This window comes from Salmo salar, chromosome ssa09 (genome assembly GCF_905237065.1).
Source record: "Salmo salar chromosome ssa09, Ssal_v3.1, whole genome shotgun sequence".
NCBI classification, from domain to species: domain Eukaryota; kingdom Metazoa; phylum Chordata; class Actinopteri; order Salmoniformes; family Salmonidae; genus Salmo; species Salmo salar.
This window is the reverse complement of record NC_059450.1, coordinates 64,262,716-64,274,654: the sequence shown is the minus strand read 5'-3', so window position 1 is coordinate 64,274,654 and position 11,939 is coordinate 64,262,716. Positions and strand designations below refer to the sequence as shown.

General features: G+C 39.7%; 1 protein-coding gene across 3 annotated transcripts; it reads right to left on the bottom strand.

Moving 5' to 3' along the window:
• Positions 1-4,077: 4,077 nt before the first annotated feature.
• On the bottom strand, positions 4,078-11,316 carry LOC106611615 (AP-1 complex-associated regulatory protein). Of its 3 annotated transcripts, none has more exons than XM_014212006.2 (10): positions 10,935-11,316; positions 9,783-9,831; positions 9,643-9,669; positions 9,463-9,488; positions 9,272-9,368; positions 8,802-8,900; positions 7,600-7,664; positions 7,424-7,497; positions 7,104-7,226; positions 4,078-6,879 (listed from the first exon to the last, which is right to left on the bottom strand). In XM_014212006.2, exons 1-10 carry the CDS (start codon positions 11,003-11,005, stop codon positions 6,599-6,601), a joined length of 912 nt encoding a protein of 303 aa, XP_014067481.1. In that variant the 5' UTR covers positions 11,006-11,316; the 3' UTR covers positions 4,078-6,598. The 3 variants fall into 3 exon arrangements, with proteins under 3 accessions (XP_014067481.1, XP_014067482.1, XP_014067483.1); XM_014212007.2 differs by having other exon boundaries at positions 7,600-7,658; XM_014212008.2 differs by lacking the exon at positions 8,802-8,900.
• Between the last annotated feature and the right edge of the window lie 623 nt (positions 11,317-11,939).

The following is an 11,939-nucleotide window of genomic DNA, read 5'->3' as shown; positions in this document are numbered from 1 at the left end:
GGTGAAGAAAGAGGTTAGAGGATGGCACAGGGTTGATGGTTAGGATCACTGTGGGGTCCATGTTTACATTGAGTGGTAGAGAATTGTGTACACAGGGGCTACTCTCAAAGTAATAATCATAAACAGTTCCAGAGAACCGAAAGCGTTTACTGTAACAGTACAGTACTTATTTTATCCAAGGAAAAGGATGCTTTCAATGTAATTCAGTAAAGCTAGCTCTTATTTATTGTCTGAACTGTTCTCTCCTTTCATTTATCTCCTTGCCAGCTCCCACAATCCTTTGAGGGAGACAAGGTTTTCAGGTGCAGGGCCTCGATTGTCTCTGGTCTGCCGTTTGTCTTCATTGTCCTCGCCTTCACTTTTCCATGGTGGAGGATAGGAAATTGAGTTTTGGGGCAAGGTGTTCTCTTAACACACTGAGTAACACACACACACACTCACTCACACAATTTAATTTCATAATGTTGTTTTAGTGGAAGCTGGTCCTCAAAATTCCTTCCAGCTACGAGATTTGCTGGGGTACAGTATTTTGTCTGACTTGCCAAACATTAATAGATAGTTAATAGCTTCCTTCTAGCCACTTGGCATAAAGGCCCGTTTTGTAGAGTGAGATACGGGGATGTTGTCAATCAGGCACAGTAATTCAGTGCCTTCAGAAAGTACTCATACCCCTTGACTTATTCTATTAAATTAAATAGATGTTTTTTCTCACAACTCTACACACAATAACACATAATGACAAAGTGAAAACATATTTTTTGAAATGTTTGCACATTTATTGTAAATGAAATACAGATATATCTCATTTACATAAGTATTCACACCCCTGAGTCAATACTTTGTAGAAGCACCTTTGGCAGCGATTACAGCTGTGAGTCTTTCTGGGTACATCTCTAAGAGCTTTCCACACCTGCATTGTTTGCCCATTATTCTTTTCAAAATTATTCAAACTGTCAAATTGGTTGTTTTTCATTGCTAGACAACCATTTTCAGGTTTTGCCACAGATTTTCAAACAGATTTAAGTCAAAACTGTAACTCCGCCACTCTGGAACATTCAGTGTCTTCTTGTTAACCTCTACAGGATTGGTTCCCCCCCCCCGCAGGATGGTTGAGCTAACGTAGGCTAATGTTATTATCATGAGGTTGTAAGTAACAAAACAAAATCCCAGGACATAGACATATCTCATATGGGCGGAAAGCTTAAATTCTTGTTAATCTAACTGCACTGTCCAATTTAAAGTAGCTATTACAGTGAAAGAATACCATGCTATTGTATTAGGAGAGTCCCCACTATGAACTTAAACATGTATTAATAAACCAATTAGGCACATTTGGGCAGTCTTGAACAACATTTTGAACAGATACTGTATGCAATGGTTCAATGGATCAGTCTGAAACTTTGCACATACACTTCTGCCATCTAGTGGCCAAAATCTAAATTGCACCTGGGCTGGAATAATACATTATGGCCTTTGTCTTGCATTTAAAAAATGCATGTTTTTTCTTGGTATTATCTTTTACCAGATATAATGTGTTATATTCTCCTACATTCATTTCACATTTCCACAAACTTCAAAGTGTTTCCTTTCAAATGGTATCAAGAATATGCATATACTTGCTTCAGGTCCTGAGCTACAGGCAGTTAGATTTGGGTATGTCATTTCAGGCAAAAATTGAAAAAAAGTGTCAGATCCTTAAGAGGTTGATAAGCAACTCCAGTGTAGATTTGGCCTTGTGTTTTAGGTTATTGTCCTGCTGAAAGGTGAATTAATCTCCCAGTGTCTGGTGGAAAGCAGATTAAACCAGGTTTTCATCTAGGATTTTGCCTTTGCTTAGCACCATTACGTTTCAATTTTATCCTGAAAAATTCCACAGTCCTTCATGATTACAAGCATACCCATAACATAATGCAGCCACCACTATGCTTAAAAATATGGAGAGTGGTACTAAGTAATGTGTTGTATTGGATTTGCCCCAAACATAACACTTTATATTCAAGACCAAAAATGTATTGATTTGCCACATTTTTTGCAGTATTACTTCAGTGCCATGTTGCAAACAGGATGCATATTTTGGAATATGTTTATTATCTACAGGGTTCCCTTTTTCACTCTGTCATTTAAGTTATTATTGTGGAAACTACAATGTTGTTGATCCATCCTCAGTTTTCTCCTATCACGGCCATTAAACTCTGGAACTGTCACCATTCTCGGTTTCTTTCCTTAGGAAGGACACCTGTATCTTTGTAGTGACTGGGTGTATTGATACACCCTCTAAAGTGTAATTAATAACTTCACCATAGATATTCAATGTCTGATTTTTGTATTTATAAATAGGTGCCCTTATTTGCGAGGCATTGGAAAACCTTCCTGGTCTTTGTGGATCTGTGTTTGCAATTCACTGCTCGGCTGAGGGACCTTACAGATAACTGTATGTGTGGGGTACAAAGATGAGGTAGTCATTTAAAAAATAATGTTAAACACAATAGGCTTGCCATAACAAAAAGGTTTAATACTTATTGACTCAAGACTTTTCAGCTTCTCATTAATTTGTAAAAATTTCAAAAAACATAATTCCACTTTGACATTATGGGGTATTGTGTGTAGGCCTGCGACAAAACATCTCAATTTAATCCATTAAAAATTCAGGCTGTAACACAAAATGTTGAAAAAGTCAAGGGTGTGAATACTTTCTGAACGCACTGTACATATGCTGGAATTCTCATAGAACGTAATGGAGTGATACTGCCACCTGCTGGAGATTATCGCCCATGCATTTGATCTGTATTACATTGCATCAGCAAGGGATATTTAGATAATTAGATGAAAGACAAACATACACTGAACAAATATATAAATGCAACATGCAACAATATCTAAGATTTTACTGAGTTACAGTTCATATACATTCATTAGGCCCTAATCTATGGATTCACATGACTGGGAATACAGATATGCAAAAGTCAGTATCTTGTGTGACCACCATTTTCCCTTATGCAGCGTGACAATTCTCCTTCGTATAGAGTTGCTCAGGCTGTTGATAGTCGCCTGTAGAATGTTGTCCCATTCCTCTTCAATGGCTGTGCGAAGTTGCTGGATATTGTCGGGAAATGGAACACGGTGTCGTACATGTTGATCCAGAGCATCCCAAACATGCTCAATGGGTGACATGTAGGGTGAGTATGCAGGCCATGGAAGAACTGGGACATTTTCAGCTTCCAGGAATTGGTGTACAGATCCTTGCGACATGGGGCCGCTAAAACATGGTGATGCCGGCGGATGAGTGACACAATGGGCCTCAGGATAAATTCACAGTATATCTGGGCATTCAAGTCTGAAGTCGGATACGATGCCAAACTGCAGTCAGGTCAAGACCCTGCTGAGGACGACGAGCACGCAGATGAGCTTCCCTGAGATGGTCTCTCACCGTTTGTACAGAAATTCTTCGGTTGTGCAAACCCAGTTTCATCAGCTGTCCGGGTGGCTGGTTTTAGACGATCCCGCAGGTGAAGAAGCCAGATGTGGAGGTCTTGGGCTGGCGTTGTTACACGTGGTCTGCGGTTGTGAGGCCAGTTAGACGTACTGCCAAATTCTCTAAAACGACGAAGGCAGCTTTTGTTAGAAAAATTATGCTTAAATTATCTGGCAACAGCTCTAGTGGACATTCCTGCATTCAGCAGGCCAATTGTGCGCTCCCTCAAAACTTGAGACATCTGTGGCATTGAGTGGTGTGACAAAACTGCACATTTTAGAGTGGCCTTTTATTGTCCACAACACAAGTTGCATCTGTGTAATGATCATGCTGTTTAATCAACTTCTTGATATGCCACACCTGTCAAGTGGATGGATTATCTTGGAAAAGGAGAAATGCTCACTAACAGGGATATAAACACATTTCTGCACACTTTGGGAGAAATAAGCTTTTTGACCGTGTGAAAAAATGTGGGGACTTTTATTTCAGCTCATGAAATAACACTTTACATGTTGCGTTTATATTTTTGTTCAGTTTAGTTAATTATACACACAAACTACACTGTTTATATATCATTCTGCATTGACAACTCAAATGATCACAGATTAAGAAGTTTGTAGGTTTTATTGTAGTTGCACTCAAACTTAAAATACTGTTATACAGTATTAACAGAACGGCACAGGTGTTGATACATTCTGTTTGCAATAGAATTCTAATCATTAGGGATCATGACTATGGGTGTCATCCAAACCTGGGAATCATGTGTGAAAATCAGACCTCATCAAATCCTATTGATATCAATGAGAGTTTTGCATCCAATTCTGAGTTTAGACATGCTTGGATCTCAAATTAGGATTCAGGTCACACCCCATCCTGTACCATTTCCCAGTAAGAGTAACCAAATAAAACTGGCCCATTTCTGAAATTCCTTTACATTATTCTCAGTAACAAATAAAAACCTTTCTAAATCAGTGGAATGATATGAATGAAGCACACAGAGGTTCAGTCCATCCTTGTGATTGCACCCGTAATGTACTGTGTCCAACCCGTTAACACTGCCAATTCTTGCCAAACCATTTGATTGTCCAACATTTTAGAGGTTAACAGTGTTGGACAGTGCTGTTCGAAAACAAACCAGTCATTGTTTGGACACACCAGTTTCAGTAAGTCAAACAGTGCATAGATAAAACTGCAATACAATCTCTCCCATCATTACAGTCTGTACACTTTATGTGGACAATATATTCAAAATTGAGTTATGATGCCAGCCAAATAGAGGGGTGTCTGAAAAAGTTGGGCCAATTGTGCAGCTGTGGTAATTCTTCACCACAATCATGATTACACTTTAATTGCTAAAGGCAAATGGCTTTTGTTTCTAGGATGGTAAAGCTATAGACAGTGCAAATAATTAAATAAAAGTTAAACTCACTTTCAATACGGTGAAACAACATAAACAGCGCCACTTTGGATTCCCCAGGTAGTGGTGCACTATGGGGGAAATCGCTGTTCACTCAAATATCACAACAATTGACAAAAATCAAGGTGAGATGCAGTGCTCTGCACAATAAAGCTAGTCTCCAAAGTAGGCACATCAGCAAATACACATTGAAAGGGTGCGGTGAGAGGGACTCCTTTTGCTGTGCGGGAAGACAAAAACCCATTTGCTTGGGCACACAAAGAAATGATAGCTACACACATTGGTCCATCTCTAGAAGCCTCCTAAACCTGGAGTATACTGTAGTCTCCAAACCATTCATATCCTCATTATCCCTAGCCCAGTGTCTTTATGGCAACCACTTCACTAAAGTTAAACATATACATGTCCAAGTCCAGTGAGCAGGGTTACATTCTTTTCTCGAAAAAAGTCTAACGATTGTGCTAAAACAGAAGTAAAGGCGAGATTGAAGAGTTGGGAGTCCAAGGTGTACCGCCATACTTATTGGCAGTGCCATTTCGCCAATAGATGCAGGTTTATCCATGTGCTCTTGTAATCAGTTGGTCTTAAGCGTACAATGAACAATTCACAACTTCTGCATGGAGTCCCTCACTATGAGATATTGCTCCTAAATATTGAAAGAAAAAAAGATAAGAAAAGTCATATGCTGTGGGGTTTAGGTTTGTACACAGGGGAGTAAGGAATTATAAAAATTGGAGGTAGCAAACCTTCAAGATATATAAAACTATACAAATAAGAATGTTTTGTCGCACAAGCCTGTTCATACCTTGAGCTGCATTTGACTGAAACATTTTGTTTAAAATAAATAAAATAAGTGGAGTAGTACGTGTCCATGATGACTCACTTGTTAACTGGAAATGAGGAAAAACAAAACAGCAATGATAGCACAATGCATGTACACTTTGGACAGACAAGTTGCTACATTATATGATATACTCCACTCAAGAGTTTCTATACATGTTTCATACCAGGGAACTGGCAAGCTATGATCCTTGAAGATCCACTTTGATTAAAATACGCACTTGCTAATGGACAATCTTTGTCAGCTAACTACTAGATGAACTGGTCAACAACTTATTTGCCATTTTATTTTCTAGTCATTGAGGCACTGATAGAAGTAGTGATAGTTGTTGCTTTGATCATATTTGTTCCTATATGCTTTCGGTGAATTTTAACTGTGAAGACACTGTAGCCCTCTCACAAATACAAATCCAATCAATCACACCAACTTGATATGCAAATTGCACTTGTGTCAAAGATGCACTGGGTGATGTGATTCCAAGAAAATGTTGTCAGTCCAACTAAGGCTATATCATTAACATACAAGAGAAGATTGTCAAATCAAAAAACCTTGGCCCACCAGTCAATGAGGACAAACGAACGCACACCGCTGATGAGGTTAGGTGTAGCATCAAACATTCCCAAAGAACAAATATTTGACACAGCGGATGGATCAGAGAAATTCTGGCATGTCCACAGCTTTATCTGATCTGTATGTACATAGCCTATTTGACAGACATGCCCAGGTTAATGACACAACCATTCAGAGCAAGCAGACTTAGAAGTCTTGAGTAGTAGTAAATCAATTTCCCTTTTGGGTGAGGCAATGGGCTGGTGGACTAACGCTAGGATTTGACTCTGGTACCCCTGGCGATGGGGGCTATCTCTCCTCAGTCTCCGGTGATATCGAGCGGTGGTGTTTCCTCAGATGGGGTGTCCATATCCATGATGGGGTTGACAAAGCACTCGTATTCAGAATCCTCTGCGTTCTCCTCAGCACTTTCCTCGGCATGCGCGCTCACAAAGTCGTTCTCCCACTCCAGGGCGTTGGAGTCCTCCGAAGCGGAGGCCGGACCGCTGGTCGCCTGCTTATCGCCCGGCCGGAGTGCCGCTCGGAGTATGTCCTCCTCCGTTTTAGACCTCTCCCACGCTGTGACCGTCCGGTTCATCCCTGAAGACAAGGACAACGTGATACACCGAAACATGGAATTAAACCTCACATGGTCGTTCAACTGGTGGTTTTTGAGGGTTGAATTTGACAATTGCTGTCGTTGTTCAATAAAACTGCACAGTGTAAGCAGTACAAGTTCAGGGAATGTAGTGCAAATTCATGGAATGCCACCAACAAAACATCCCAAAGGGGACAATAAGTAAAATAATTAGACAAGCCCCCACCTTCCTCGTCCTCCCACTCCAGGTCCAGTGAGGTTCCGTCATCATTGGTGGAGCGGGTCTTGGTGTTGAAGTCCCAGCTGCTCTCCGTGTTGGGAGTGATCACGTTAGTCTCAGAGGACAGCCCTGATGACACAAACAAGTTACAGGTGGTGTTAAAGAGCAAGAGGTCTCATAATGATGCATGAGGATGACCTTTCAAGGATACAGAACGTAATTTATCTTAAAATATAATTTTTGTATGCACAATTTAAGAGTTTTATCAAGCACAGACTATAATATATAGGCTACAGAAAATAGTTGTGCTAAAATAGCGGACTCACTGCTGCTCCTGAAGGCTTCCGACGTGGCTTTCACATTCTGTAGGTAGACATCAAAGTCTTCACCGGAGCCATGCCTAGAACAGAATCCAACCAGTGAAAGAGAAACTGTAAATTTGACTCAATTTGACACACAGACCATGAGGTGGTAGACATTTCTGCTTTGTTGATATACTCACTTTTTCAGATGGGCTGCGCCACCTTTGACTTCCGCCTTGCCTTTTGTCCATTGTGCAAGCTTATACTTTGAAAAATAGGAATACCTCAGAAAAACACTTGGTCGAAATGGTAAACAATCATCTCTTGAAAATGTGTTAGTGAAATGCAGCCAATCAACTGTTAAAATTGATTAAGGTGGGAGCTGGGCAAACACATATGAAACAGAAATGAATTAAAAAGACAAGTTAACTTTTTGTGAACAAAATCTAAAAAAAATTATGTAAATGTCATGTTATAGAAGTGTGCAGACACTAGCAATTTCACTTGGTTTTCGAGAAGCTTGCCCCGCCATCGAAATACTACCTCATGCTCGTTTTTCAGTTGCAGGGGCACAGATAAACCAATAACAAAGGCTCCAAAAACACACAAATACATCCTTTTAGAAGGGAATAGGCTCTCAGTATAGTGTTGTAGGTCTTTAGATGTTGTACACATGAAAGTGTATCATTATAAACTTTATCCACAACGTTATATTCCATTTTGTTGGACTCAAGCAATACTTTTCCGTGTGTGAATATGCGTAGGCTTTTAATCACCACAACGGGAAGGAAAAAGCAAGTGCATCCTCGCACAAGGAGATGTGTCGCTCGAGTCCAACAAAATGGAATATAACGTTGCGGATATGACACAATTAAGTTAGGAATTAAACAATTTCATTTTTACAACATCTAAAGACCTGCATTACTACAGTATACTGAGCTCTTTGCCATTTCCAAAAGGATGTATTTGGGTGCTTTTGGAGCCTTTGTTCATGTTAACCAAGAGGAAAGCTGTGGAATGACAAATTAAAAAAAAATCACAGCATGGACAAACAAAAGAATGGAAGTAAATGGTTATATCATTTGAGGATAGGAAATGGAGTGTGGACAAATGCTCCAGTTAATTCAGGTAAAAAAGGAAAGGCAAACCAAATGCCAAGTCTGTTTTTTACAGTTCAGATAGTTTGACTTTAAAAGGACACTTGCCTGGGGGTACGATTTACAAATTCATATAGAGATACATACCATAGGCTACATTACTTTAGATTGACCACCAGTTTATGTGGTATTATGTACTTGAAGGGGTTATCAAGAGAAGTAGGGGGAGAGCCAAGGAAAAGCTGAGTGAGGCGTAAAAAAGTAGTGAAGGGACGACAGGCTCACTTCAATAATGGCCGCCTCACCTCCTTTATCTTTCGATCACGTGCCAGCCTGGCAGCCTCACGCTGGGCAGCATTTATAGCCTCCTCTTCTAGCCTTAACTTCTCCTCTTGTGCCAATAACTGAGCAGAAATGATGGAACATAAAGAACACAAAATTGAGAACAGAAAACTAAGACTGCAAAACAATTATGCAAAGCAAATAATGGAAAATTAAGATCGAACCAAATTAAAATAAGCCTTTTATGAGCACTTAGTTAAGATAAGTTGATGCTTAGCCTATCTAGCAACATGAAAGGCACTGCAAAGCTTATAAATGAGAATTTGGGAAGTGTAATGATTCTGTTGAATTGAACCTTCAATTATCAATAAGCAAAAAAAAAAAAAAAAGGTTCTATGTAAAACTACATCTGCATGTATCCATCCCTTTCAGAGGCTCTGGTCTATATACCTTACATAGATGGAGAAGAAACTAGTTGCTTGAGTAAGCCTACCTCTGCTTGCAGCTTCTCGTCTATCAAGGTCTGCTGATTGGAAATTGCAGCATAGCGGTGCTCTTTGAGGTGGAGGATCTCATCTTCGCTGATAGGCCTGGTATCAAAATGAAACAAAGATTACCTCAAGCTAACCTTGACTCACCAAGCCCTGATTAACATTATTCTTCTGAAATGCATTTGAAACATACCTGGGACAGCTTTGTGGGCTCTCTGCCTGAAATTAGAATAAGACAACTTCAAACCAAAAGTGGGCAAAGAATAATGTGCAATACGACAACACTCATTGTGTCTTCTGTGCATCTTCAGACAATATCACCCTTTGGGATTATTTCAAATCAAACAAATATGGTCTACATGTTCACACTTACCTCATCACTCTCAACAAGGTTTTCAAACTGTGGAGACAGAACGGCAATGTAAGTATTAGGTAGTTACATCACCTTCTTTCTTCAAACCAAGTGATGAATGATGAAACATGTCATCTTCCAGAAAGATCTAAGTACAATACCTCTATTGTGTAATGTTCCCCAGCAGTACTGCTTCTAAAGTATTTTGACCTGCATGGACAGAAATATGAAAACACTGTCATCCATTTAGGCTGCTTTTGGTCACTGTGACTTTACATGATTGTCATAACTAGTTCTTTCAATCGAATATATACTGCCTGACATCAAAACTAACATTAAAGCCTAACTGATATCAATAACATCAAGCCTACAGTTTAAATCTGTGTACGCGACTAATACACTTTGATTTGTCACCTCAGAATGTGATTTTCCCTCTAAGGAAGGATGTAATGACTATTCTGCCTACAAAATGTTTTAGATTTGTTTAAATCAGAATTCAATAAAGCATAATCAAATATTAAAAGGAAACGCATCATGCACTCCCACAAATGATGCGTGTCTGTATGGCAAGACGCATACGATGTTTTATTTTACCTTTATTTAACTAGGCAAGTCAGTTAAGAACAAATTCTTATTTTTAATGACGGCCTAAGAACAGTGAGTAAACTGCTTTGTTCAGGGGCAGAACGACAGATTTATACCTTGTCAACTCGGGGATTTCGATCTTGCAACCTTTCTGTTACTGGCCCAACGCTCTAACCACTAGGCAGGGTGAGGAACGCTTCAGTATTGACAATAGAGTTACAGATTGAACAATGAGACAGATATTTCACCGGATGTACTGTAGACTTTAGTCTTGCCAAAGTTTCCAAAAATATCGTTTTTTAGGAGTGCAAGGGCGAATTTAGTTATTGCACACGCGCACTTCACAGGCGTTCCCTAATGGAAATGTGCAAATAAATGGTAGAATGCGCCAATAGGATCTCACTAGCTCCAGCTTGACTCTGCCCACTATGACTCATTTGTTCACATTGGAAACGACAGGCTGTGGTCTATCTTGGGTTAGTTATAAACATCTTCGGTACAGTATAGGTACTAGGTTTAGAAACTATGATTGCTGATGCTGAAAAACCTAACTACCTAGTAGAGAAAGGTGTTTGACAAGCAACTGTGGCACGTATACACCCTTGGGCACCGTGGAGGTTTTAACGCTGCATTGTAACGTTATTGTATGACTGCCAACCCACTGAATACTTGTGTCTAGTTAGCTAACCTAGGCTGGTCAACGCTAGTGTAAAGGGCGTATCACTTACCCGCCTCCTCGTTTTATCCTGTTCGCTTCTCTTCTGAAGATCCCAGAACAATAAGCCCAACAGTTCCCCATCGCATTCTGTCAAAAATACAACTTCGTTGGGTTGGGTGCTAACTTCCTGGATAATCTGAGAAATTAGTTGGATAGCTAGCACAGGTGTTTCATTCCTAAAATCTTCAACCCGTCGCCGCGGACATTAGCTAGCTCTTAAAATTAAAGGGTGACATGACACCCAATGCACAACAGCTCATCGTGATACAGTCTATATTTTTATATACAGAAGCCTGTTGAACATTAATCAGAAAAATGTGGCTAGCAACAGCCGTGGTTTTTTTTGAAGTCTCAGTCAATACTTCCTTTTCCTCGTTCTAGGCACGTGACCCATGTTTAGCTACGGAATCTAACCTGGCTCAAACGAAATGTGCACGCTTCAGATGCAAAAACACTGTTTTGAGACAACAAGAAACTCCTAGGCCCACCATTATTTTTGTAAGATCAACAACTTTTTGGGTGGCTTTTTCACCATCCTCTGTAGTTCTACATAGGACTGATATAAATGAAAACATAGACCGCATATTATATGTTGTACAACATTACAGTAGCCCACATATATTTTAAAACATTATTTTCTCCATTGACACATTGTTCCCTTGGCGCAATTTGGTAGATTATAATTTCAACACTCAATGATAAACATATGTACACGGTAAGCATAAAAAATTGACATCTTTAAAAGTATAGATTGGTAGTGGACTTTGAAGTTGCCGCTCAAGGAGATTTTGGGGGGTAAGCCTACCTGTGACCTTCCAAATCTAGTACATGAGAAGCCTGGGCTTCTAAGTTTAGTGCATATATTGCATTCAGAGCCAAGTGAAGGGATGGTGGTAATACCAGTTGTGAAGTCGTAAATAATGTTTTGTTGTTGTTATTGTGGTAATTTCCTTAGTAGGTGACATCAGAGGTCAACATTTGGGAACTCTGGGATGTAGACCTAAATGGTGCTTTT

What these genes read in the sequence shown, in the direction of transcription:
- LOC106611615 (XM_014212006.2), bottom strand. Translation starts at nt 11,005, where the DNA reads ATGGGGAACTGTTGGGCTTATTGTTCTGGGATCTTCAGAAGAGAAGCG. An exon ending in AGGATAAAACGAGGAGGCGG is followed by an intron (nt 9,832 to 10,934) that starts GTAAGTGATACG and finishes CTGTCCATGCAG; the next exon opens with GTCAAAATACTTTAGAAGCA. An exon ending in GGAGTGGGAGGACGAGGAAG is followed by an intron (nt 6,880 to 7,103) that starts GTGGGGGCTTGT and finishes CCTTGTCTTCAG; the next exon opens with GGATGAACCGGACGGTCACA.